At 42.1% G+C, this 22,885-nt stretch overlaps 5 protein-coding genes across 5 annotated transcripts; 3 read left to right on the plus strand and 2 right to left on the minus strand.

Annotated features, from left to right (window-relative positions):
- Positions 1–212: 212 nt before the first annotated feature.
- LOC131475458 (proton channel OTOP2-like) lies at positions 213–3,209 on the minus strand. Its single transcript, XM_058653598.1, has 6 exons — positions 2,657–3,209; positions 2,416–2,552; positions 2,253–2,311; positions 1,725–1,867; positions 784–1,631; positions 213–690 (listed from the first exon to the last, which is right to left on the minus strand). Exons 1-6 carry the CDS (start codon positions 3,096–3,098, stop codon positions 520–522), a joined length of 1,800 nt encoding a protein of 599 aa, XP_058509581.1. The 5' UTR covers positions 3,099–3,209; the 3' UTR covers positions 213–519.
- A 1,801-nt stretch (positions 3,210–5,010) lies between these two features.
- Positions 5,011–11,756, plus strand: ush1ga (Usher syndrome 1Ga (autosomal recessive)). The gene is made up of 3 exons (XM_058652647.1): positions 5,011–5,427; positions 8,586–9,039; positions 9,505–11,756. The coding sequence occupies exons 1-3, from the start codon at positions 5,264–5,266 to the stop codon at positions 10,294–10,296; spliced, it is 1,410 nt and encodes a 469-aa protein (XP_058508630.1). The 5' UTR covers positions 5,011–5,263; the 3' UTR covers positions 10,297–11,756.
- A 595-nt stretch (positions 11,757–12,351) lies between these two features.
- On the plus strand, positions 12,352–16,434 carry LOC131475520 (tripartite motif-containing protein 16-like). Its single transcript, XM_058653711.1, has 6 exons — positions 12,352–12,916; positions 13,773–13,868; positions 13,981–14,214; positions 15,077–15,248; positions 15,685–15,759; positions 15,853–16,434. Exons 1-6 carry the CDS (start codon positions 12,518–12,520, stop codon positions 16,386–16,388), a joined length of 1,512 nt encoding a protein of 503 aa, XP_058509694.1. The 5' UTR covers positions 12,352–12,517; the 3' UTR covers positions 16,389–16,434.
- A 214-nt stretch (positions 16,435–16,648) lies between these two features.
- Positions 16,649–18,307, minus strand: amn (amnion associated transmembrane protein). The gene has a single exon (XM_058653710.1). It carries the CDS (start codon positions 18,232–18,234, stop codon positions 16,831–16,833), a length of 1,404 nt encoding a protein of 467 aa, XP_058509693.1. The 5' UTR covers positions 18,235–18,307; the 3' UTR covers positions 16,649–16,830.
- Positions 18,308–18,815: 508 nt separating this feature from the next.
- otop2 (otopetrin 2) lies at positions 18,816–22,245 on the plus strand. The gene is made up of 7 exons (XM_058653709.1): positions 18,816–19,063; positions 19,723–20,120; positions 20,189–20,325; positions 20,408–20,466; positions 20,887–21,011; positions 21,088–21,890; positions 21,967–22,245. Exons 1-7 carry the CDS (start codon positions 19,011–19,013, stop codon positions 22,135–22,137), a joined length of 1,746 nt encoding a protein of 581 aa, XP_058509692.1. The 5' UTR covers positions 18,816–19,010; the 3' UTR covers positions 22,138–22,245.
- Positions 22,246–22,885: the final 640 nt, after the last annotated feature.

Consider the following 22,885-nt stretch of genomic DNA (forward strand, 5'->3'; position numbering starts at 1 on the left):
AATTATTAATTTTCTATCAATCAAAGTGATGAAATATTGTGCTCTAACAAATATCTACCTTTAGGCTAGAGTAGATTTAGCTGATTATCAATAATAATACATTTTATTTAAAAAGGGCTTTTTGAGGACACAAGGACATTGCACATTAAAATCATAAGACATAACATAGGATAAAAGCAACAACAATAATAATATTTAATAATAACACAATCTTTTCATTCAGCTGTTTTATTATGTGCATTCACAGCATGAAACATTAAATTGTTCAAGATCAACATCAACATGAAAAAAATTCGGAATACATTTTCATCTTCGTCACATTTATAGGCTGTTTGAGCAACAACACAGGATCATATTCTTCAGTCAACATCTACTTGAAAAAATAGTGAAAAATAATGACTTTCTTTTGTGGAGAAATAACAAAAGCATGTTGGAAACAAAGTACCTCTAACACGAATATAAAACGGTTTCATAATTTCAAAAACAAACAAAAAATATATAGCTTGACAAACTGTTGTGTTACGAGGTCAGGAAAACCTCAAACAGACTGGCGACTGAATGCATGCGGTAAAAGATGCCAAACGGAAGGGCAACGTTGACAACAGCCGCCCATATGTCAAAGGTGAAGAATTCCGTTTCTGCGTCGTGGTCGAACTGAGGACGAGCACCGAATGCTGGCATGATCCACAGCTGTAGATGCAAGAGACAAGAGAATGGGTTAAAGGGACATTTTGTGAATTTTTGAGTGGTGCATTTGAGGCAGGGAGGCGGAGTTTCACTCACAATGACATTGCCCAGCAGCAGAAATGCACAGACCTCCTTTAACACCCGCCTCTTCCATGACAGTTTGTGTTTGTGCTCGGTCGTGTGTCCGTGCGCATTGTGCTCTGCGGTTACTTCGCCGGCCTTTTTATCCATGTTTGATTCCTCGTGGCCGCTCACATCTTTGCCTGGCTGCAGCACATATGGATTTGAAACCACAGTGACTGGCAGCAACTCATGGTAGGGCTCCCGATGCAAGCCTTCGATTAAGAATAAGTTCTGCAGGCCCAACTGGATCACCATCAGGATAGCCCAAGTCAGATTAAGCCTATTTAAATAGCCTTTGGCTCCGGTTTCTATCATGGCTATAATAGTGAAATAGCTGATGATGAATTGTCCCAGTGAGGCTCCCACCAGCAGCCCCACATCCAAGTTACGTGTTGGATTTTTATCAGAATTATGCTCCCTGTGGTCTGCTCTGTAGGTTACACAGCCGATCACAGTGGCGACGGACATCGTGGTGACTATGACTATGTTCATGGCAAAGTGCATCATCATGGCTCTGTCTTTTACACTGTCGTCCTTGCTTTCGTTTGCCATCTCCATCTCATATGCTATAAAGGTTGCCAGACCTGCTATGACTATGAGAACTCCTGTCACAGGACCAAGAAATGCATCTTTCGGATGAAGTTTGAATTTGTGATGGGGGTGATCATCTACTACTCGACCTACATTTTTCCACATGACATAGGCCATGGCAGAAGCAAAGAGACTGTACTCGATATTGAAAGGGTACAGATAGTAGTAGGCCGCTTTGAAGATGCTACATGAAGTGTGGCTGCACTTGCAGCTGCTGTCTCCGTAACTTGCTGTAAGACAGAACAGAATACAGAAAGTGAGATGTTTTATTCTGTGTTTTTTTGTTTTAGTGATTGAATCTACTTGATAGGTTAATTGGTTACCTTTACTGATGTACATGTTTCTTCCGGAGAGTTTAGTGGTGTTGCTCTCATAGTCGGGAATGATTGTATGGTGAACGGATTCCTCAGTGACCGCTGTCATCCACACAACCAGGTTTGTGGAGAGGGTGAGCATCAGCCCACAGCTACATTGAGGATGAGGGGGAAAAAGAGAACATTTAGAGATCAGAGTAAAGGTAGATTTTTTGCTGTTTTCTATTTTGTTGTATATATATATTTATATATATACATATATGTGTATATATATATATATACACACATATATATATATATATACACACATATATATATATACATATATACATATATGAAAAAAACCCCGATAGTAGTCATAAACCTAGACTCTAGGGCTTGTTTTCTAACCAAAGATAATTTAATTTATTGAGAAACTAGACACATAGATAATGAAAATAAAAGGTTGAATGGAATACATTCCTGCAAAACACATTTGTAAAGGGTATTTACAAAGACAGTGAGAGATGGGGGTGGACAAACAAAATTGCCACATACCGTGTTAAATTCCTTTGCAGCTGCACACAGTCCTTTGCATGGAGCCAAAAGAAGCATGTCTGCAAAATAGTTCCAAAATGATCTTAATGTTCTACAAGCTCAGAGACTTTAGTGGCCTGTCAATGTGGCCGATGTAACATGCTGGTATTTCAGACGTGTTTACCTGCACAAGTAAAAAAACAAATTGCACCACAGGGAAAGCAACTTTAACGCCAGAGTCACAGTGGAGGTAGCCCACATAGCTGGCTATCTTGAAAATATCCATGATAATGCTCAACAATCCAAATAGCACAAGTCCCCCTGAGAGAAAAAGAACACAGAATAGGAGACACATTTAATCCCACTGACACTTTGCAAGTAAAATACTAAAATTGTAATAATAATTCACAATAAAATGTATTTACCCCTGAGCCATATTGGTCCAGCATGGGAATCCTTGAAAACAACAGCATTTTCATTCCTGGCCGCAAAGATGGAGTAATAGATCATCCAGGTGGACGTGAGGATGATAATGATAATTTGGAAAATCTGCAGGTCCGTGGTTTTGATGTCAATGTCGTTGTATGCAGTGCCACTGGCCAAGGCACATCCCGGCAGCAAAATGTTTATAAAGATAACCACAGACACTATCCATCCCCAGTTTCGGCTCGTCTTGCTCCCAGCTGTGGTGTGAGAGACGTTCAGATCGGGTTCACACGTGACCGATGCTTGACTCGTTGCACTGATGTTATTGGACAGATGGACTTCGACCTCCTCCATCTCCTTGTCTTTGGCCGTCAGTCTGCATGGTTCACAAGGATTGCCCTCCGTCAGACAGTGGCATGGAGGACCCGTGTTTAGACACATGGTTCCTCTTCCTTAGATCTGTTCACAAATGAATAGTGTGTCCCATGCATCTGGCTCCATATGAGACATTACAGGTTTAACAGCTACACCCACTGGCTGGCTCCCTTAAATCACAGATCCCGCCCAAGTGAAACTTTTCCATGAACACAAAGTCAACGTAATTGTCACCCTGTCAGTGCTACACAAAAGAGCAGTTTCAAATAAACAAATGGGATTTAATTTCCTCCTCTTGTGCCCCTTGTTTTGGCAAGCGATGCATGATAACAAGGCTGTAATAAATAATAATCCACATGTTAATATGGGTTTACGAAAAACAACTGCCCTGAAAAAGTTGCCAAAATGTTGCTCTCCAACTCTGATAAAATGTGAAATAAAATTTGTAGAAATTTAACACGTGAACAACAGTAATAATATATATATAAAAATGCTTTTACTCTTTGCCAAGATCAGGCAGTTCAACAAAGCAGTGACCTTATAAAAATAAAGAAAAGGTTTCAGGATACATGTAAGCTTACCTGATGTAGTCTGATCCTAAGCATCAGTCTGGAGCAGAATGAGCATGGCTTTTATACTCCTCCAAAGCCACAGTTGTTTACTGTACAGAGTCATAAATGTCAATAAATCTGTTATTAACAAAACCATATTATCCCCAAACACAGTGTGTTGTGCACTAAATAGTCTTGTGAAGTTCAAAAGATGTTTCCAAGAACAACATTTTCTTACAATGTCCCAAATACAAAAACCGGTTCCTTTTCATATGTGCAGCAGGTTTTTTGATTTTGGGCAAATAGATTTTAAATGTCAGTCTCTTACATTAAAGATTTGGCAGTGTGCACAAAATAAATGTGAAAGTCAACATGCAGACTTTGGTCATCAAAAAAAAGAAGAAGAGTTTGCGGTGTAGGTTTGACTGCATGAATCCATGTTTTACCTCCTATGACCTCAATTCTCTCAAAAGGTGTAGTGCATATTCTTTTTTTATTCAGTGCTGGAAGTTGAATACCTTGGGGTCTTAAATACTATTCATAGCTTAATGACATGTGCCTGTGGCTATCCCCTCACAGCAGAGTGCATAGATGACTGACCACTATCTTTTCCTATTGTCATGCAAGTTTCACTTCATACCATACATATCTGGGGACCTCAGTTTCTGAGTCACTGGTTAAGCATGGTCAGGTTAGATCAACGCCACAGTCACATACTTTCAAATGGCAGCAGGTTTTTCCTCAATTCTTCCACCAGTTTATATAAAGATACAGGCCAGAGCATTTTCTTTTTTAATCCAAAAATAAATGTGTGGACAGTGTGCACGCAATGAAACTGATAGTCTGTGGTCAGTGCCGATTACTTTGGCTTTCTTTGGAGCTTTTAGGCAAATGTATATCCCTTTCATAGGGGTGCGGCTGACTGCAGAGGTGATTTTTTTTGTTACAACTCCATCAGGAAATACTCCATTGTTCAACCTTAAAATTGCCTATTGTGTCTTACTAGCAACAAGTTCAACATTAGAACAATGGTTTATTGAGAGGAACACGGAAAAATAAAGACTCACAATGCGACAGTAATACTGTTACACTTTCAAACGTGTTCTTAAGTTCCTGCACAGTAATGCCATTGCAACTTGCAATGAATAATCCAGTCCTCAACTATCTATTGAGTTAGTTTGGAGGAGTAAAGGACAGTTTGTTGAAATTCGTTATACATTCAAATATAAATATTTAGCTTTAGATTATTATGGAATAAAAATGTAAATATCCATAACGCCCCATTGATTCTCATTTAAGCCACTTTTACCGACAGGACATGAACAGGTGAGTCAAAGTCACGCGTCTCTTGTGTCATATGGGAAAACACTAAACAAATGCATCTGTGGTCACAAAATGTTTACCCTCTTTCCCCCAGACATGTTTGTTCCGAGTCTGTTTTGGCCACCGGGAGCACTAGGAGCGCGCTGCGCGCACCGCGGCGTCCCTGGATACCAGCGACGCACTCTGCCGGTGTGGCTCCTCCACCACCGACGAGGAGCTACTGAAATAGGGACACCGCGGGGCAAAGGGGCTCTTGAACCGTTTTGCGCCCAACAAATGCCCGCATGACGACGACGGCGAGGATGGTGGACTTGATGACGCGTATTGGAGCCGAGCAGGGAGGACTCATTCTGCACCATGAATGACAGGTACCACAAGGCGGCCCGGGACGGCTACCTGGACCTGCTCAAGGAGGCGACTCGGAAGGATCTCAACGCACCGGATGAGGATGGCATGACACCGACATTATGGGCTGCTTATCACGGCAACCTGGAGGCTCTGCGGCTCATCGTGGCGAGGGGGTGGGTGGAAAGTTTATGAAATAGGTAGTATATGAGTGCGCAAAACTTAGTAACCAGGGCAACGGTTGTTATGGGTTTGTTAGGGGACGTTAGATTGTAGTAATATTATCTTTATTATTTTTTTGATAGTAATTCCATGGTAATGGAACATGTTTGCGGGATATTAGGGAGGATGAAGTGTTGAAGATAAGTGTTGAGTTAATAATTGTTGATTCGGATTCCCAAACATGTTCATAGGTGAAAGTACAAGTAATTACTAAGATATTACCTGAACTTTGGAAATAACACAGTATTTTTGTAGTATTACCCCCCACATAATGCATGATTTACTAAACTGCATGAAATAACATTGGGAATAAGATGCGTTATTACAAATGTATTACCATACTACTAACATGTTCTGTTATGTAGCGTTACCCAAACACTACATCATGTTCAGTAACTCCTGTATAAAATTATTTTGGACAGCTCACTAAAGCTATGGCAGCCTGAACACTCATCATATTATCAATCTTAGAGAAACACACAGCTTTGTGTGCTATAAGTTCAAAGTTAAAACTTCAAGATTGCTTTTGAGGTTTTCCATCATGGTGATGGTTCTGTAACTGCTTGTAGAGGTCATCTATATATATATACATATATATGTATACATAACCCCCCCGCAACCCTCTGGTGGAGGATAAAGCGGTAGATGATGACTGACTGACTGACTATATATATACATACATACATATATACATATACATATACATATACATATACATATATGTTGGTTATTACTAAAATAATTACGACTAATGATTGCACTCTTCATTTCGGAAACAATGCAGGCTTTCATGCCATTTTACACAACAACAGTGATCAAGGTCAAACAGTTGGTGCAGCTGACTCTCCACTGTCTACACAAGTAGGTTTAACATCTTATTTCAGAGAAGTGTAATTAATAATCATAAACACTGCACATTTTATGTTTTCGTAGGGGCCACCATGGCAAATAAATATGATTCAGTCCTGAAGACGTGCTTGCGTGGTATTCGTGGTCAGTTGTAATGACAAAACATCCAACAGCCCATTTGTGATAGGCTTTTAAGGTCATTATCTGCAAAATGTCACGATGAAGCCAAAAAGGATTTATTTGAACTGTATTTATTTATTTTTAAATGCAAACTGAGCCTCCTTGTGCTCCTTCATTCATCCTCTACCGCTTTATCCTCCACATGAGGGTCGCGAGGGACATAGGGCAACCTATGTCCCCCGCGACATAGGTCACAGACATAGGGCAAACACCCTGGACAGGTCGCCAGTCCATCACAGGGACACATAGAGACAAACAACCATTCACTCTCACACTCGCACCTGTGGTCAATTTAGAGTGTCCAATATACCTGATCCCCAAGTCTGCATGTTTTTGAACTGTGGGAGGAAAGAAACCCCATGCATGCACACACGCGGTTCCTTCTTGTTTGCTGTGCAATGTGACAAAACTAAATCCACTATTTCCCACGGATTGAAGGCTCTGATGGTATCTATCTCACTGGGACATATTGGGTCTCCATGTATTGATAGCACCAAACATAAACTCTTTGTTTGACATGATGTCCTAAAATGAAACATTAACAGCTGTCATAATGTTTCGCAGAGGCACCAGACTCGCTTCATAATTCCATGGGAAGGTGCCATGCTTGCCTATGTTTGGGGAAATATATTGTATTGGGTCGTCTTAACTAATATCAAGCTGTCAAAGGAGGGGAAGATAAAAGCAGCACATAATGTGATAAAATTCAGGGCGGGAATAAGTGAGCAGAACTATCACAGCCTGCGGTCAGCATTTTACTAGGACATACATAAATTATGACACATAAAGCTGCCGTGGTCGATGATCCCATCTGATGACAAGCGTATTTGAGTAGTGAAGGTGATCAATGTTTCATCTTGACATAAAAATAATGTACTTAGCAAACCACTGTTTGTCTTGTCTTGTCAGTTTATAGCATGGTAGGACATTATCCTATGTTCCCTCATATTAGCCGGGTTGGCCGTGTCATTCCTTTGTTTGATCGTTGTTCCTTGGTGTCACTTTTTGGGCTGGTCGCCACACACACTCCATCATGGACTCATCATGCGATCCGAGAGGCGAATTCTGTCTTTTTTTGGAAGTGGTTAAACATAGACCTGTAAGAACAGGGGGCTGAAATCAGAGTTGGACTTTCCCAATCGCTGCCCAGGTTGGGTCTGGCAGAGCTGACATACATTCCCAGTGTGAAAACATTACAACACTGTCCATCAATAATACATCTGCCCCTCAACATCAGCTTCATGTCCATCACATCAAATATTTAGCAGTCTGTACATGGCACCTTTGGAGGAAGGAGGAGACTGGACACAACACAGTTCAGTAAACATGTCAACCCCAGCTGTAACAACAACTAGAGGACCCTAAACTATAGTTGAAGTTAAAAAGGAATTACATGCCCACATGTGCAAACAATCTGTAAATCATAAATAATCCTGTTTACATTTAAACATCTTTGATTATACTTAAGAAATATTAATTAGAACAGTTATGCCCAGCTTTGGTAGAGTCACTGGATTTAATTTGATGGAAAAACAAACAAAACAAGTAAAGTTCCATACACCACTGTTGTTCATGTCATCCCACCAGCAGTAAACACATCATGTTTTGACTCATGGAATTCAGCATGACATCACTATTCATGTGCTATTGTGTTTTCTGAGTAAAGTGCAACCTAGTATTCAGCCTTCCCTGAAACTGGATACAGGTAGTGTAGAGTGGTGCTGGCAAGCCTGTGGTCATATTACAGGCCTGCAGCAACAGTCCAGCACATGCAGAGGTGATGCTAAGGTCTTGGGCTGTCAGCCAAAGGTAAATATTGCTTATATGCAAAAAAAAAAGGTCCTTGCTCTGCGCAATTATAAATGTGTTGCAAATGCATTATTCTTTTTAATTGAAGACCTATGGTTGGCCAGACATTGGCAGGTCAGTGCTAAAACCATCAAAAATAATATACTTTCAGTTAGTCATCTTAACAGTGGACCAAAGAGGGGACCTTTTTCCATAATCCATCTCACAATCTGAAATCTAAGACATGTTCTGCGAGAATTAAGGTTGTATCTCATATGTTTCTCATGACCCACAGAGGAAACCCTGACAAGTGTGACATATGGGGGAACACGCCACTCCACTTGGCGGCCGCCAACGGTCACCTCAACTGCCTCTTCTTCCTCGTGTCTTTTGGTGCCAACATATGGTGCCTGGACAACGACTACCACACGCCGTTGGACATGTCCGCCACAAAGAATCACATGGAATGCGTCCGCTACCTGGATTCCATCGCGGCCAAGCAGACGGGCCTCAACCCCAAGCTGGTGAGCAAGCTGAAGGGTCGGGCGTTTCGTGAGGCCGAGCGGCGAATCAAAGAGTGCATGAAGATGCAGAAGAAACACCACAAACGCATGGAGCAAAAGTTTCACAGGGAGGCTTCTGAGGCCTCTGCATCTGACGTCATGAGTTTCTCCAGCTACACCGGCAGCTCTGTTAGCCATAAGTTGCGCAACTTCAATGCTGCTACTGTCAGTGTGCCATATTCACAGGTCAGGAACTTTTTAACTTTAACTTTTTTATTGGAATGTAAACACATTACTGCATTTATTTCACTCTTGATACGTCTTTTCCTAAAGGAATGACATATTTCCGCAATTCAGTTTGTCATCAACTGCATAATAATACTATTCAGTGCTATTTTGCTGACAATGCTACAAGGGCGTGTTAATCAGGTAACGTTTTTAACTCACATTAATGTTCAAAATAGCTAATTAGATCTAAACATACATTATAACTGAGTCTAAAGGAAAACATTACTTTATTCTTCACTGTTGGCTACAAACCCAGTATTGTACAGATGGAAATGTTGACCCAAAACTTTCAAAGCTTTTAGAGCATACTTCAAATGAAAGTAATCAATGTTTAATCACAACGCTTTTACAATTGGACTGTGCTAATGTAGAAATGTACTGGCTTCTTTATGAGTATTTACTGCTGTATCCCTATCCTGTTAGGCTACTCTCCATGCCACAAATCGAGGGAAGACAAAGATCCAGAAGAAGCTGGAGAAGAGGAAACAAGGAGATGGGACTTTTAAAATCTACGAGGACGGAAGGAAGAGTGTGCGCTCCCTCTCTGGACTTCAGCTTGGCAACGATGTCATGTTTGTCAAACAGGGGACGTACGTGAACCCAAAGGACCGGGGCCGCCGCAACATCCGCGACATGTTCTCCAGAGACAGCGACGATGCCATTTCGCGTGCCATGAGCGAGCCCAATCTCCATGGGCCTGATATGGACTATTCTGAGATCAGCACTGACTCTGGACATGATTCCCTGTTCAACCGTCCTGGTTTGGGCACCATGGTGTTTAGGAGGAATTATTTGAGTGGGGGGATGTTTGACCTTGGTGGTCGGGACGAGGCCAGTGGAGAGATGCCAGTGAGATTACGCAGTCGACTACAGCAGTATCCGAGTCAAGACCAAGATAGCATTGGCAGCGCACGCAGCCTACAGGAGAGGAACGTAGAGGATCTGCCCTGGGATGAAGTCGAGTTAGGGCTGGATGATGATGATGAGCCTGAAACGAGCTCTCTGGAAGTCTTCCTGGCCACACAGAGCATGAGCGAGTTTTATTCAATATATAAAAGAGAGAAAATTGACCTGGAAGCATTGCTTCTGTGCTCTGACTTTGATCTTAAGAGCATCCACATCCCCTTAGGGCCGAGGAAAAAAATCTTGGATGCCTGTAAGAGGCGGCTGGAGACGATAGAGGACCCCGACTGTATCGAGGACACAGAATTGTGACTGCTGAGGTGGACAGACGTAAGGAAGGTATCTTAGCAATGACGTATTGTTTAATAGGTTGTCTCTGGAAACTCCAGCACATTGGATTTGATATTAAACAAAATATACAGTGGAGTGCCAACTTTCAACGTGACCTTGAGTCTGCATGGAGTTTTCTATAGAGGGGGAACCTCCATGAACATATTCACAATAAATATATCAAGTGGGCTTGCCCGTCAATACATTGCTCCTTAGCACTCCCAGTGTTCAGATCTTTAACTTGTGCCTACGTTTGCAGTCAGTATCTCGTGTCATTGACCCACATTATCAGGAAAACACAGCTCTGCCGGGCATCTGCAGTTATCAAGGAAACACATGCTCATTTTGTATTCAGGTCAGATGACGTTTCCCAGTACGGAACAATGGTCCTTTACTCATTACTCAGACAGAATAGATAGTAAACATTCAAGCTATTAGCATCACAATCTCGTGGTAGCTGATTTTCAATGCAGCGCTCTGGAGTTGTGTTCAAAAAAGAAGAAGATAAAACTGTGCAGATGTGTCTACTAAGTGCAGTGAACATGGTGCAGTGTTGAGAGAATGTGTTGGGAGTGTGTTCACCTCTCGTTTTCATAAGTGACAGTGGCTGTGGATGGTCCTCGAGCCTTAAAGTGGACAGTCAGTGGACCACTGTAGCTCAGTGGTAATAAAGCAACAGAAAAAGGATACAGTCAACATGAACATGTTGGTTGATTGGAGATCCCCGTGCTGCATGGTTTAACAATCTGAAAGACTATTATAGAGTGTAGTGCTCTACTGTTTCATTGTATGCCATGTGGCATAGTTAACAAAGAGTCAATTGTGGGGTCTGTGTCCCCGTAAATGTGTTTGCCCCTGTGGGGTAAAATCCTACCATCTTATGTGCCTGCATTGCTTGTGCCTGTGCATACAAGTGTCTTTTTGTCTCCAAATAAATCTATGACATTAGCTTCACTGTAATTTTTAGTATTTACTTTTCATCCAGAGCCACTCGGCTGTTGCCGGTGTATTGCGTTGCCAGTCCTCACTTGCACTGCAGGCCAGATTTGTTGATTTTTATTACACAATTTATTTTGTTAGTCTTCCAATTTTTTATGTAGTTTGTCAAAATAACATAATTTTACACTTGACCATACAGTGACATGTGCTGTCTTTTTTTTTGATTCTATATACAAATACGAATATTTTAATGCTGTAATTTAGAAATCCATTTAATTTCCTCTCTTTACTGAACCCTACCTGCTATATTTCATCTGCACAGACACTCAAAATGAAGAGTGAAATGTGCCTTTTAAATAGTATAATGCTGACATGTAAATTAAACCCACATTTTTAATGAATAGAAACTTTAGATGCTAAATAAATTAGAAGAAATTACAAAATAAAGCTGTATATACATCATTATTTGTATAGATGTATGGGATTCTGCTGAGAAAGTTTGGCATTGGGCAATTACTTCTAAATTCTAAGAAATAAACAAATGCTTTCTCATCAATCTACCACTGTGTGTGGCTAATGCTCTGTTTTGTCTACAGGTCAGCGAACATACCGTCTTTGTTTACAAAGCCATAATTTTGCCTCTGTCAATACTTTGGTGTGTGTGTGTGTGTGTGTGTGTGTGCACTTGTCTGTGAGGGGGAAACATACCCAGGAAAACAAAGGGTGGAAAAATACTTCTTTTGGCATCGTGCAGATGTCAAGAAGTCAGGAAGCTTTGTCACAAGATAAGCTGTGTTGTATGTAAGCCTCTTGAATTGAACAGTGTTATCACAAGGAAACACTTTTTAAACTCTAACGTGGTTTCCTATGTAATGGAAGGGACGCAAAGTAAAACAAAGTTGACATGTTATGTCTGTAAATGATACATAATGTCTTATTCGGATGAAGCAGAGAATGCAAAGTCAGTGAAGTAGTGTGTATTTAGCTATAGGGCTAAATAAATGAGAGGATGTTCATTCCCCTCCCCAGCTACTTTGCTTTGCTGATATGCTAGTCATTTCCTCCCCATGTCGCCGCTATCTGATGTGTGTGCTTTGTGCTGCTAAATACAGGGCAAAGAGGACAAGGGAGGGGAGAAAGCACTGGCAGAGTTCAAAATACCTTAGGTGTGGCTTTAAATTCTTTTCTTATTCATCTCTGAGGGTCTTCAGATTGCAGGGAAGGACGCAAATCAGGTTTGAGGGGACTAAAGGGACACTGAAACATGACAAGTCTCAGCAGCAAGGAGCATCTGAAGGAGGTTGAACATGGCGACAACATAAAGGAAGAAACGACGACTCGCTCAGCTGACTCTCTCCGCCCAGAAGACGTGTTGTGCGACTCCTGCATGGACAACCCCAGCAGGGCCTCGAAGTCCTGCCTGACCTGCCTGGTTTCTTACTGTGAGGTCCACCTCAGACCTCATCTGGAAAACGCCAAGTTTCAGAATCACCGTTTGGTGGATCCTCTCCACGACATTGAAAGTCGCACTTGTGAGCTGCACCATCTTCCTCTCAAGCGCTTCTGTCTGCTGGACAGCTGCTGTGTGTGTCTGGAGTGTGAGGTCCAAGGGCATGAAGGGCACGCGATGGCAATCATAGGCGAGGCGCGGAAGCAGATTGAGGTCTCACACATACCCATGCACACAATTAAGTCATGTGTTCAAGGGCGTTCCATTGCTTTTGGCTCCTGTAGGAAAGCTGTTGGTTACCAAAAAGTCAAGCTGTTCATTATTCCTACAGACTTTTTTGTTGTTATTTGTTACTTTTAAGTCATACATGAATAAGCCTAAGTTTTTTCTGGAATGTATAATGTTGTCCCTTTAGAGTAGTGATCTTTAACAAAAGGCCTCAGTCTCCCAGTTATTCACTCAGTTTGGGCAGGAATGCAGGAAGTTTGTCTCTCCTCTTCAGGGAAGGTGTGAGTTCACGCCTCATGGAATTAGATAACTCTTGTTTGCCGTTTTATCGTTATCTTGACAACTTACACTTTACACTATTAGCAACTGTTTATTTAACTGTTAAACATTGTCTTCGAAGAAAGTCACTCGCTGAGTCATGCTGAGAGGTAATGTTCCCAAATAACTTAGTCATACTCAGATGTACTGTATGTGCATTGTATTTTATTATGTCATTTGTTTCATTTCTTTGTAGAGAGCACATTCTTACTAAGTAAACCTGCTTAAACTGAATCTCAGCCTCCGTGATGCTCTTACTGGAGTCACACACATGCCAAAGTGTTACAGAGGACCTATACCTGTCTTTTAGCTAATGTTCTTTTTCTTTGCTTTATTTGTTTTCTTGAAAGTACAAAAATATTCACTTAGAATTTGTCCTATTTTGTCCTATTTGCCCTATGTCAGCTGGGACCAGCACCAGCGCCCCCCTCATGTGGAGGATGAAGTGGTAGAAGATGGATGCATGGATGGTTCCTTACACATTTAAAAAACCTGATGCAGCGTCTGTTTGTGGCCATTGTAGGTTGAGATACAGAGGAAAGAAGAGGAGATCAGTCAAAGTGCTTCAGCAGCCAAGAAAACGATTGAAAAGCTGCAGAACAACAGCAACTTAATAAAGGTATAGACATTCACCATCGTTCACCGTAAATGCCCGATTCCAATATGTTTTTCTCATTTCATTTTCATAGTCTCCAACTTTTCTAACCTCTCCCTATGTCTCCTTCTTCAAGTCCTCAGTGCAGGAGAGCCGTGTACTCGTTGAACAGCAGTTTGCTCGGGTGCAGGCGACTGTGACGGAGGTGATGAATGGGGCAATGGATGTGCTGGAGGGAGAGCAGAGGCAGGCCCTCCGACAGGTAGACGGCATCCAGGCACATCTGGATCAGAGGAGCACGGAGTTGATGAAAACGCTGGCTCACGTCAACAAAATGTCCAGGATCAAGTCTGACGTCGACTTCCTGCAGGTCCAAAATACAGTAAAAGTCTCAGGGCAGAACCGGCTTTGTTGTTTTTAGGTCTGTCAAATTCTGTGATCGTTTGGATTGCGATGATGTGACGGAAAGCTGGTCCTGCACAGTATAAAACCAAGCTGATGAGTTTAAGTTAGGGATGTCCCTATACCACTTTTTTTGTGTCCGATACCGATACCGATATCAACAACTCAAGCATCTACCGATACCGATATTATTTTAGACCATTTATGAACTGTGCTGAGTCATTTCAAAGACATAATTCCCCAACTGTGTAACAAATATTGTTCTCCCAAAAAGAAGAAATGAACAGCCCAAACATGACTCAGCTAAAATGGTTTTGCTGATATGTATTTATATTTTTACAGCCTCCGCATAGTGAAGCATGCGATACATAGGATCTTTGGACTGAATCGGATTTTACATTTTTATCTCTCCGACATCCGATCCAGTGATTTTGCCCCGTATTGGACCGATACAGATTCCCATCCCTAGTTTAAATGTTATTTTAAAACAGCATACATGTTTCCAGTATGTTCCAATAAAGGGATTGAGAAAGAATTATAATGTAAAAAGTTAAAAGGACCTTTGCACATTTTACTGCATGACTGTAGATGAATGTAAGTAACATGTAAGCCACTGTAAAAGGAGTCATGGACTTTGGTGGAACCTATATCATATGATCTGCCACTCGATGAGAAAAGAGTTTGTTTGATGTGTCTATATTGACAGTGTAAACACAGGGGAGGGGTTTCCCCTTATTTCACAAGAGTTCTAGGATAGCGACGTCACTTCACACCATGACACCTGATACATTACCTGGATTTGTTACATGCTTTGCTTTTATTTGTTGTAGGAATACTCCGAGTGGAAGAAAGGAGTGGCAGACACAGGTCTGCCCAGTGTGTACATCAACTGCATGGACCGTTTAACCTCTTACGTTCATGTATTGACTGATGCTACGCAGGAGCTGTGTGATCTGATTCTCTCTTCCTACAGAGACAAACTGACCATGTTTTGTGAATGTGGTGAGTGTTTAATTGGCTGTTTTTTTTCCCCCCACCATGTTAGAGAAATAGCGATGTGTGTCTGCTTGTGGGATCCTGTTGAGCCTTGATGCATGGATTGTCATGACGTGAACATGCATTTCCCCCCAGATAAATGAAACGTAATGACTTTAGTGAGCCTGTGACCTTTCTCAGCGAGTCCCACGGCCATGCAATGTGATAAAGACGTTCCCCTCGGGATTGATTCTACTCACTTTGATTGGCTCTTGGTTTTTTCACGTAGGCCCACCATCAATTCAAGTGCCTGTAAAACAAATTGCATGCTCGCCCTCAGCTCTTCATGTTTAGCTCAAAGCTAATTCACACAGCTCAGTGTTTGAATGCAGTTATTAATTGTGTTATCATCAAATATTCAGTACATTGCAGAACACCTCACGAATAACCTCTCCAAAACTAGGCCCTAAATCCCTGAAGCCAGAATCCGAATCGTCACCCTCGGCCGAGCCTGAGACCAGAGGAGACTTTTTAAAATGTAAATACACTGATATGTGACACTGATTCAAACTTCTTAATTTTGCCACGTGATTTGTCATCATATGCAGCCTGCTTTCCATCTGCCTTGTAGATGCAAGGAGTTTGACTTTTGACCCAGACACCACCCATCACTTCCTGCGTATAACAGAGGACAAGAGAAAGCTCACCAACACCAGCCCCTGGCAGCACAGCTACCCAGAACACCCTGGTCGCTTTGAGTACTGGCGGCAAGCAATGTCTTCACAGAGTGTTTACTTGGGGAGGCATTACATTGAAGCAGACCTGAGTGGGGAGGGAGCTTATGTAGGAGTCACATACAAGAGCATCGATCGCAAGGGTGAGGAGAGCAACTGTTGCATCACAGGAAATGACTTTTCTTGGTGTGTGGGAAGGAACAGTCAAGGCTTCTTTGTCTGGCACGCTGGTGTGGAAACGCCTGTGGATGTGGGAAATGTCAGTCGAATCGGCTTATATGTTGACTTTCACCGAGGCTCTGTGTCTTTCTACGATGTAACCGATGTAATGACACTGCTCCACAAATACCAGGCTGATTTCATTGAGCCCTTATATCTTGCTGTCTGGCTGTCAAAGAATGACAATGTAGTTGCTCTGGTTGACACAAAATGATATATAATAATTATAACATAATAAATACATCCAAATATGTAATTCACCAGGTCCCACCACTGTGTGTTTGAATAGACAGCAAACCAGTGCACTGTAAATCTTTATTGAGCTTACATAACAATGTTCAGGGAAGATTCAGTTTACTCCCATCTAGTGGTGACTCGACAACATCAGCACAAAACGCCGGTGCAGCAGTAGGTGTGTTAGGAATTTACTGCAGTTGTAACTTCACTGCTCTTAAATGTGACATTAATGATGGGAAAGGTACACTTATTTTATTTGTCTTACAAGTTCCTTCAGTTATTATGACTGTCAGCATATGTGTATTTTTAATCACATTTCTGAATTATTACATTATAAAGATGAACGCGGATTTATTGGTGTGGAGGGTGTGTAAAAAATCATCATGTTGGAAATCATTAACATCAAGTTGATTGCAGCTTCAGCCGTTAAAATCCGTTTCATTCTCATCATAAACTGGATTTACAAAGTACACACCACCTGTCTGAGTAATGGAAATTGAATTATGCAGACCGGGAATATTAGGCAGCGTGTTGAGGTTGTCAAACATTGGGTTAGCAAATCCTTGGTCAAGAGGGCCACCAAGTTCCCCAATATCACTATTTCTCTTAAAGCTGCTCAGAGAAAGCCTCGCTGACGGCATTTGAATAACACCCCTGCGAACCAGGGCAACCGCGATGAGAATGAACGCAATAATCATTAAAACTCCTAGCACAACTCCGACCACCATTCCTACACTGCCTGCAGACTGGTCGCTGCTGTTGCCGGAGGAGGCTTGAAATTCAACCTCAGTGATTCCAAGGTGGGAGCCATGAGAGCGAACATCCTTCACTATGTCCCAGGCCAGAGCCTCTGCCTGTGTACCGTCCCCTCCATCCAGAATAGTCACCTGGATCTCAGGTGAGGCACCGAATGGAAATATCACCAGCAAACGTTGTGACCTGGACACTTTAGAAATGCCCAGCTGGATGGATTTGTACTGTGGCAAGATAAGAAAAAGGTTATGGATCCGTTGCCTGTAAGTCTGCATGTTGAACCCGCCGGCGTAATGGACGGTGACGATGACGCCGCACACCTCACAGCAGTGTCCAACGGGGCTGAGAGGCATCTTACAGTTCAAAGCAGCACATTTGACACTGCCACAGATCCGCTCGTGGTTTACAGAGTTCCCACACTCGCAGCCAGAAGGGTCCCCACAGCCTGGATTCCCAACAGTGACCGCAGAAGATCCATGAAACTGGAGCCGACCTGTGCGTGAGCTGAGATACTGTGAAAACTCAGATCCACTGTCAAACTTCTTCCCAAGCACAGACACAGATTTCACAGGAATGCTGGACTGACTGGAGCTGGTGTCCACTTTAAAGGACGAAAGAGCATTAAAAACCACATCATCATACTGGCAAGGGACTCTCTCTTCGTGGACTGAGAACAGGACATTTCCACGCTGCAGATCATCCAGTGTTGCAGCTCCCTGCCAGAGAGCTGGATCAAACCACTGCAGAGAGTCGGAGTCTTTGAATTTGGTTGCGACACCTTGTCCACAGCCTGGATCTTGTCCTGGCAATACAAAAAATCCAGCTCCCGAATTCAGGATGAACTCCCCATCGACTGGCAACCGCATCTCCTTCACGGCGTGCAGAGTCTCCACAAACACAGACACTTTTCTTTGGGCTGAAAACTGAGCGATGTCATTGCCACACGGAACCGCTCCTTTGTCCCAGTTGGTCTTATTCTCATAGTTGGTGTCAGGGATCCACTGCTTGTACAGGGCATTCGCTGCCCCGACAAGACAGAGGAGAAGGAGCATGTGCGGTGTTTTCAGCATCCTGAATATTTGTGACAGACCAACAGAACATTCAGTGACCTTTGCTGTCCAACCTTGTGACTAACACCAGTGCACGTAAACTCAAAAATGCTGAAGCAGGTGACATGTTAAAGATTAACATCTCCTGCAATAACTGACCTGCTTCAAGACATTTCTTTATCCTGACATTGTTCTCTCATTATTTGTCCACATAAGAATATCCCTTCAAAATGTGTCAATAATCTAATTAGATGATTCAGGCCAGAAACTATGAACATTACAGTTTTAATTCAACGTTCAAACCGTAAAGGCCTGCGGACAAACTTGTCTTCCACTTTGAAATCAGCCTGGACACATTTTACAGCATGTTTTATACATAGATACAGAATCAGAAAATCTCTGAATCAAATTGTGCATGCATTTCATGTCATTTTAGATCCTGATGAAATTAAAATCTTTACAATTTAAACGTATAAATGCAATTATACATATAAATATATGCCTGGACATCTAGTTAATATGATCATACTGCAGAGCAAGCAGAGTAACCAAGTCCAAAGTAACTTTGTTTTTTTCACAGTGAGGCGTAACAGGTGCCAACAACCAATCAGCCTAAACTGACAACACCTGCACGTCTCCACTGAGGAAGCTGTGTGATTATTAGAGCTGTGCAAGTGCAGGGGCTTTTCATGCCTTAGCTCTCTGTGCATCTCCCTTTTTATCCAAATCCTAAAGTGTCCTAAAAGATTGACCTCTGATGCTGTGTGTGTGATATCGGCCCTCTCCATTTTGGCATCATGAGAACTGCCGCTCAGCAGATATTCCAGACCTGCAACAAGCTTTTCTCCAGGTAAATCTAAGTGTGTTTACGCAACAGTGTGCACGTCCTGTCTTCTGCTCTCAGACTACCTGTAGTTTGAAATGCGATAATGCGTCATTTTGTTTCCACTGATGGGTGGATGTCACGTTATGCAATTGCATATTCGTATCACCCAGGAAATGTTTCCGTGTTCCCATAATAGTTTTGACCTATGTGTGTGTGTGTGTGTGTGTATATGTATATGTGTGTGTGTGTGTGTGTGTGTGTGTGTGTGTATATGTATGTGTGTGTGTGTATGTATATATATATATATATATATATATATATATATATATATATATATATCTATCTCATAGCCCATTATCATATAAAGTAAAAGTTTAATTATAATAGTGTTGGAAAGGTAATCAATTTGGTTGTCAACTAAGGTCAATTGCCACCTTTTCTGATAATCATTTCATCTTTTTTTCCTCTTTTAAAAAGCTCTCAGAAGCACAGTATACTGTGAATTATTATTAAATTAAATATCACAGATCAACATTTTTACAACTAATCTAATCAACAGATTAGATCAATTATCCTCAATTGGAATTAAGAATGTATGCAATTCTCATCTGGTTACCACCAGTTTAGGATTATTCCTGTTTCACTCACAGAAAGCAACTAAATGACATTTGTCCTTTTTACAGAAAAACACCTAATTCTGTCCTGGAGGCCCATCCATCAAACATAGAAGCAGCAGCACATCTGGACAACATCCAACACATTTCCAGCCCCTCCAATCCTCCCAGCGTGGGGGCTTCGAGGCAGCACGTCCACCACGTGGATGCTGTGATGGAGAGGGCCCACCACGGTGGTGGATGGCTTCTGTCTGGCATCATCTGCATGAACATCCTGATTCTGGGCTGTTCTTTTGTCGCAGGCAACGCCATGAGTGGCATCATTACGTCAGTGCACCTGCAAATCTTCCTCATTGTTCTCATCCTCCTCACAATGCTGTGGATGCTCTATTACATCGTCTTCACGTCTCGAAAGGATCAAGCGGCCGTGTTCCAAGATAGCCATGCGGGGCCCGTGTGGCTCAGGGGTGAGCTCTCTCACACATAGTTTGAGCATGCATCTTTTCAAGGCATAATTGTGTTTTGGTTTTTGCAGTGGGACTCGTGCTGTTTGGCCTGCTCAGTCTACTCATGGACTGCTTCAAGGTTGTCAACTACGTGGGTTACCTTCACTGTGACTCGGCTGTTAAAGTTGCCTTCCCTGTCGTGCAAGCTGTATTTCTGTTTCTGCAGGTTATTATGCTTGTGTAACTCACCGACGTGTCACCGTACCTGCACTTAGGACAAAAACTTAATAAAATGTCTTTTTTGTCAGACCTACTTCCTGTGCAGGCATGCAAAGGACTGTGTGCAGCTACACACAAACTTTACAAGGTAAATGCCTCATTTTAATCAACTCTTTACTTCTGTGTTAAATTCACCGATTTAGCTTTGTATTACTAGAATAGGGGTAGTATTTTTGAAAAATTGTGCTAACTAACCTCGAGAAATGTCTTCATTCTTTTTTCTGTTACGTGCCCACCAGCCACACTTTTTAGACCCACTTGTAGGGGGATGGGACCTCATTCCCAGAATGTAAACAGTGTCAGCCATCTTTGCTAACGGCTAACAGGACCATGTGTCACTGGTGGGCACATGACAAAGAAAAGAATGAAGATATTTCCCAACTGAGGTTGGGAAGCACAATTTTTCAAAAATACACTACCCCTATTCTAGTAATACAAAGTTAAATGCTAATAGGTCAAGTATTCCTTTTAATCCTGCAGGACAAGCTCACTGTTTCTACTCTTTCAGGTGTGGACTTACTCTCACACTTTCAACTAACCTGGTGTTGTGGATGGCAGCCGTGACGGAGGAATCAATTCACCAAACTGATGTTCCGGATTTTAATACGAGTGTCTCCCACAAGATGTACAGAGGTATGTCCTTTCTAAAGTGGTGCATTCATGGTCACTGTTGCAGAAAAAGGACTTGAAACTGCTATCCCCATTTCAGCCAGCTATGGTAATAAGCAGTGTCAATGCAGCCACTCTGTGTGCGACACCTTCAAAGAGGCCTTCTACTACCTGTACCCCTTCAACATCGAGTACAGCCTCTTCGCCTCAGCCATGGCCTACGTCATGTGGAAAAACGTGGGCCGACTCGTGGAGGATCACAGCCACAACAAAATCAAGTTTCGTCCCAAGGATGTGTGCGTTGGACCCGTGACGGGAACACTAGTGGTGTTGGCGGGACTGATCACGTTCATCATGTATGAGATGTATATCCTACAGGAGGACGGGGAGAAGAGGGACGAGGCCTTACTGATTCATTTCATCTCAAATATAGTGATAGTGAGCCTGATGTCCATCTATGCTGTGGTTGGCTGCATCGTCTACAGGCTGGACTGCAGGGAGCACGTATCCGAGAAAAACCCCACTCGTACTTTGGACATGGGGCTGCTGGTGGGAGCCTCAATGGGACAGTTCATTATCAGCTACTTCACTATCGTGGCAGTGGTGGCAACAGGAGCCAGTGGTTACCTGAACGCCCTCAACCTGGCCTGGGCTGTGCTGATCGTGCTTCAGCTCGGCCTTCAGAACTACTTCATCATCGAGGGCTTGCATCGGGAGCCCTTCCACGTGATGCAGGAAGCGGCTCTGCACACGAACGCTCATGCCTTACAAGAACAAGCCGAGATGAGCGTTGTGATGGAGACCAGTAAGACCAACTACTTCCTGAATGGTGTTGATGAGCTGAGCTGGAAGAGAAAAATCCTGAAGGAAGTGTGTGCCTTTCTGCTGCTTTCGAACATCATTGTGAGTAATATTTGTTTTTATTTATAACTAAAACTACTGTACAACAGACGCCGATTTACTGTCTTTCTCTTTACAGCTGTGGATCATGCCTGCATTTGGTGCTCGTCCCCAGTTTGATCATCCCATGGAGATAAAATTCTACAAATTCACAATGTGGGCAGCTATTGTGAATGTTGGACTACCTTTTGGAATCTTCTACCGCATGCATTCAGTTGCGAGTCTCTTTGAGGTCTACTTAACCTCTTAGTTGAACTTGTCTCGACTTTGAATTTTGGTAGTAAATTTATCATTTAATTTAACTTATAATTAATACATTTTTAATTTTTAAAAAAAATAAATAAAATTGCTGTGAATTTGCTTTTGTTGTACTGGAGTCTTAATACGTTCCAGATTATATTTGATTTGCATACAATATGTACAGAATTTGATCCAAATCTGGTGTTGTAGTGGTGTACTTTATACAAATGAGTGGCTTTCAGGCAGTAAGTCCCAACATCTATTGTAATTCCTGCAATAGCTTGTGAAATGTTACATCCAAGTATTTATCACAATTCTGTGTCTGAACGTTCCTCAAGATTTGCTCTGTGATCTGTTTTGATATCTAGGTTGAAATTAACTTTTATAATGCCAAAATTAAAAGCTAAAATCCATGTTACACCCTGTACAATTTGAAGGTTGTATATTGCTGCACATATTTATGTGAAAATAAGTTGTTTTTTTTTGTTTTTTTTTCCATTTTCATGGTGTAAAGCCTAGGGAGGGACATGACTGAAATACTAGTGGTCAAGGTTTAAAAGCACATTTTATACATGTTAGCATGGCTATGCTACGACCTGTGGGTGAAGTAAATGGCTCACAGTAGCTGTTCAATTATGCATGTGTGCTCTCACCAACAGTGTTAAATGGTGATTCTGAAGCATTTCTACTGCTTGGGACTTCCACAGAGAGTGGGATTTTCCATTACATCACAGATGTGACAAATGATACAAAACGTC

Source organism: Solea solea, chromosome 16 (genome assembly GCF_958295425.1).
Source record: "Solea solea chromosome 16, fSolSol10.1, whole genome shotgun sequence".
NCBI classification, from domain to species: domain Eukaryota; kingdom Metazoa; phylum Chordata; class Actinopteri; order Pleuronectiformes; family Soleidae; genus Solea; species Solea solea.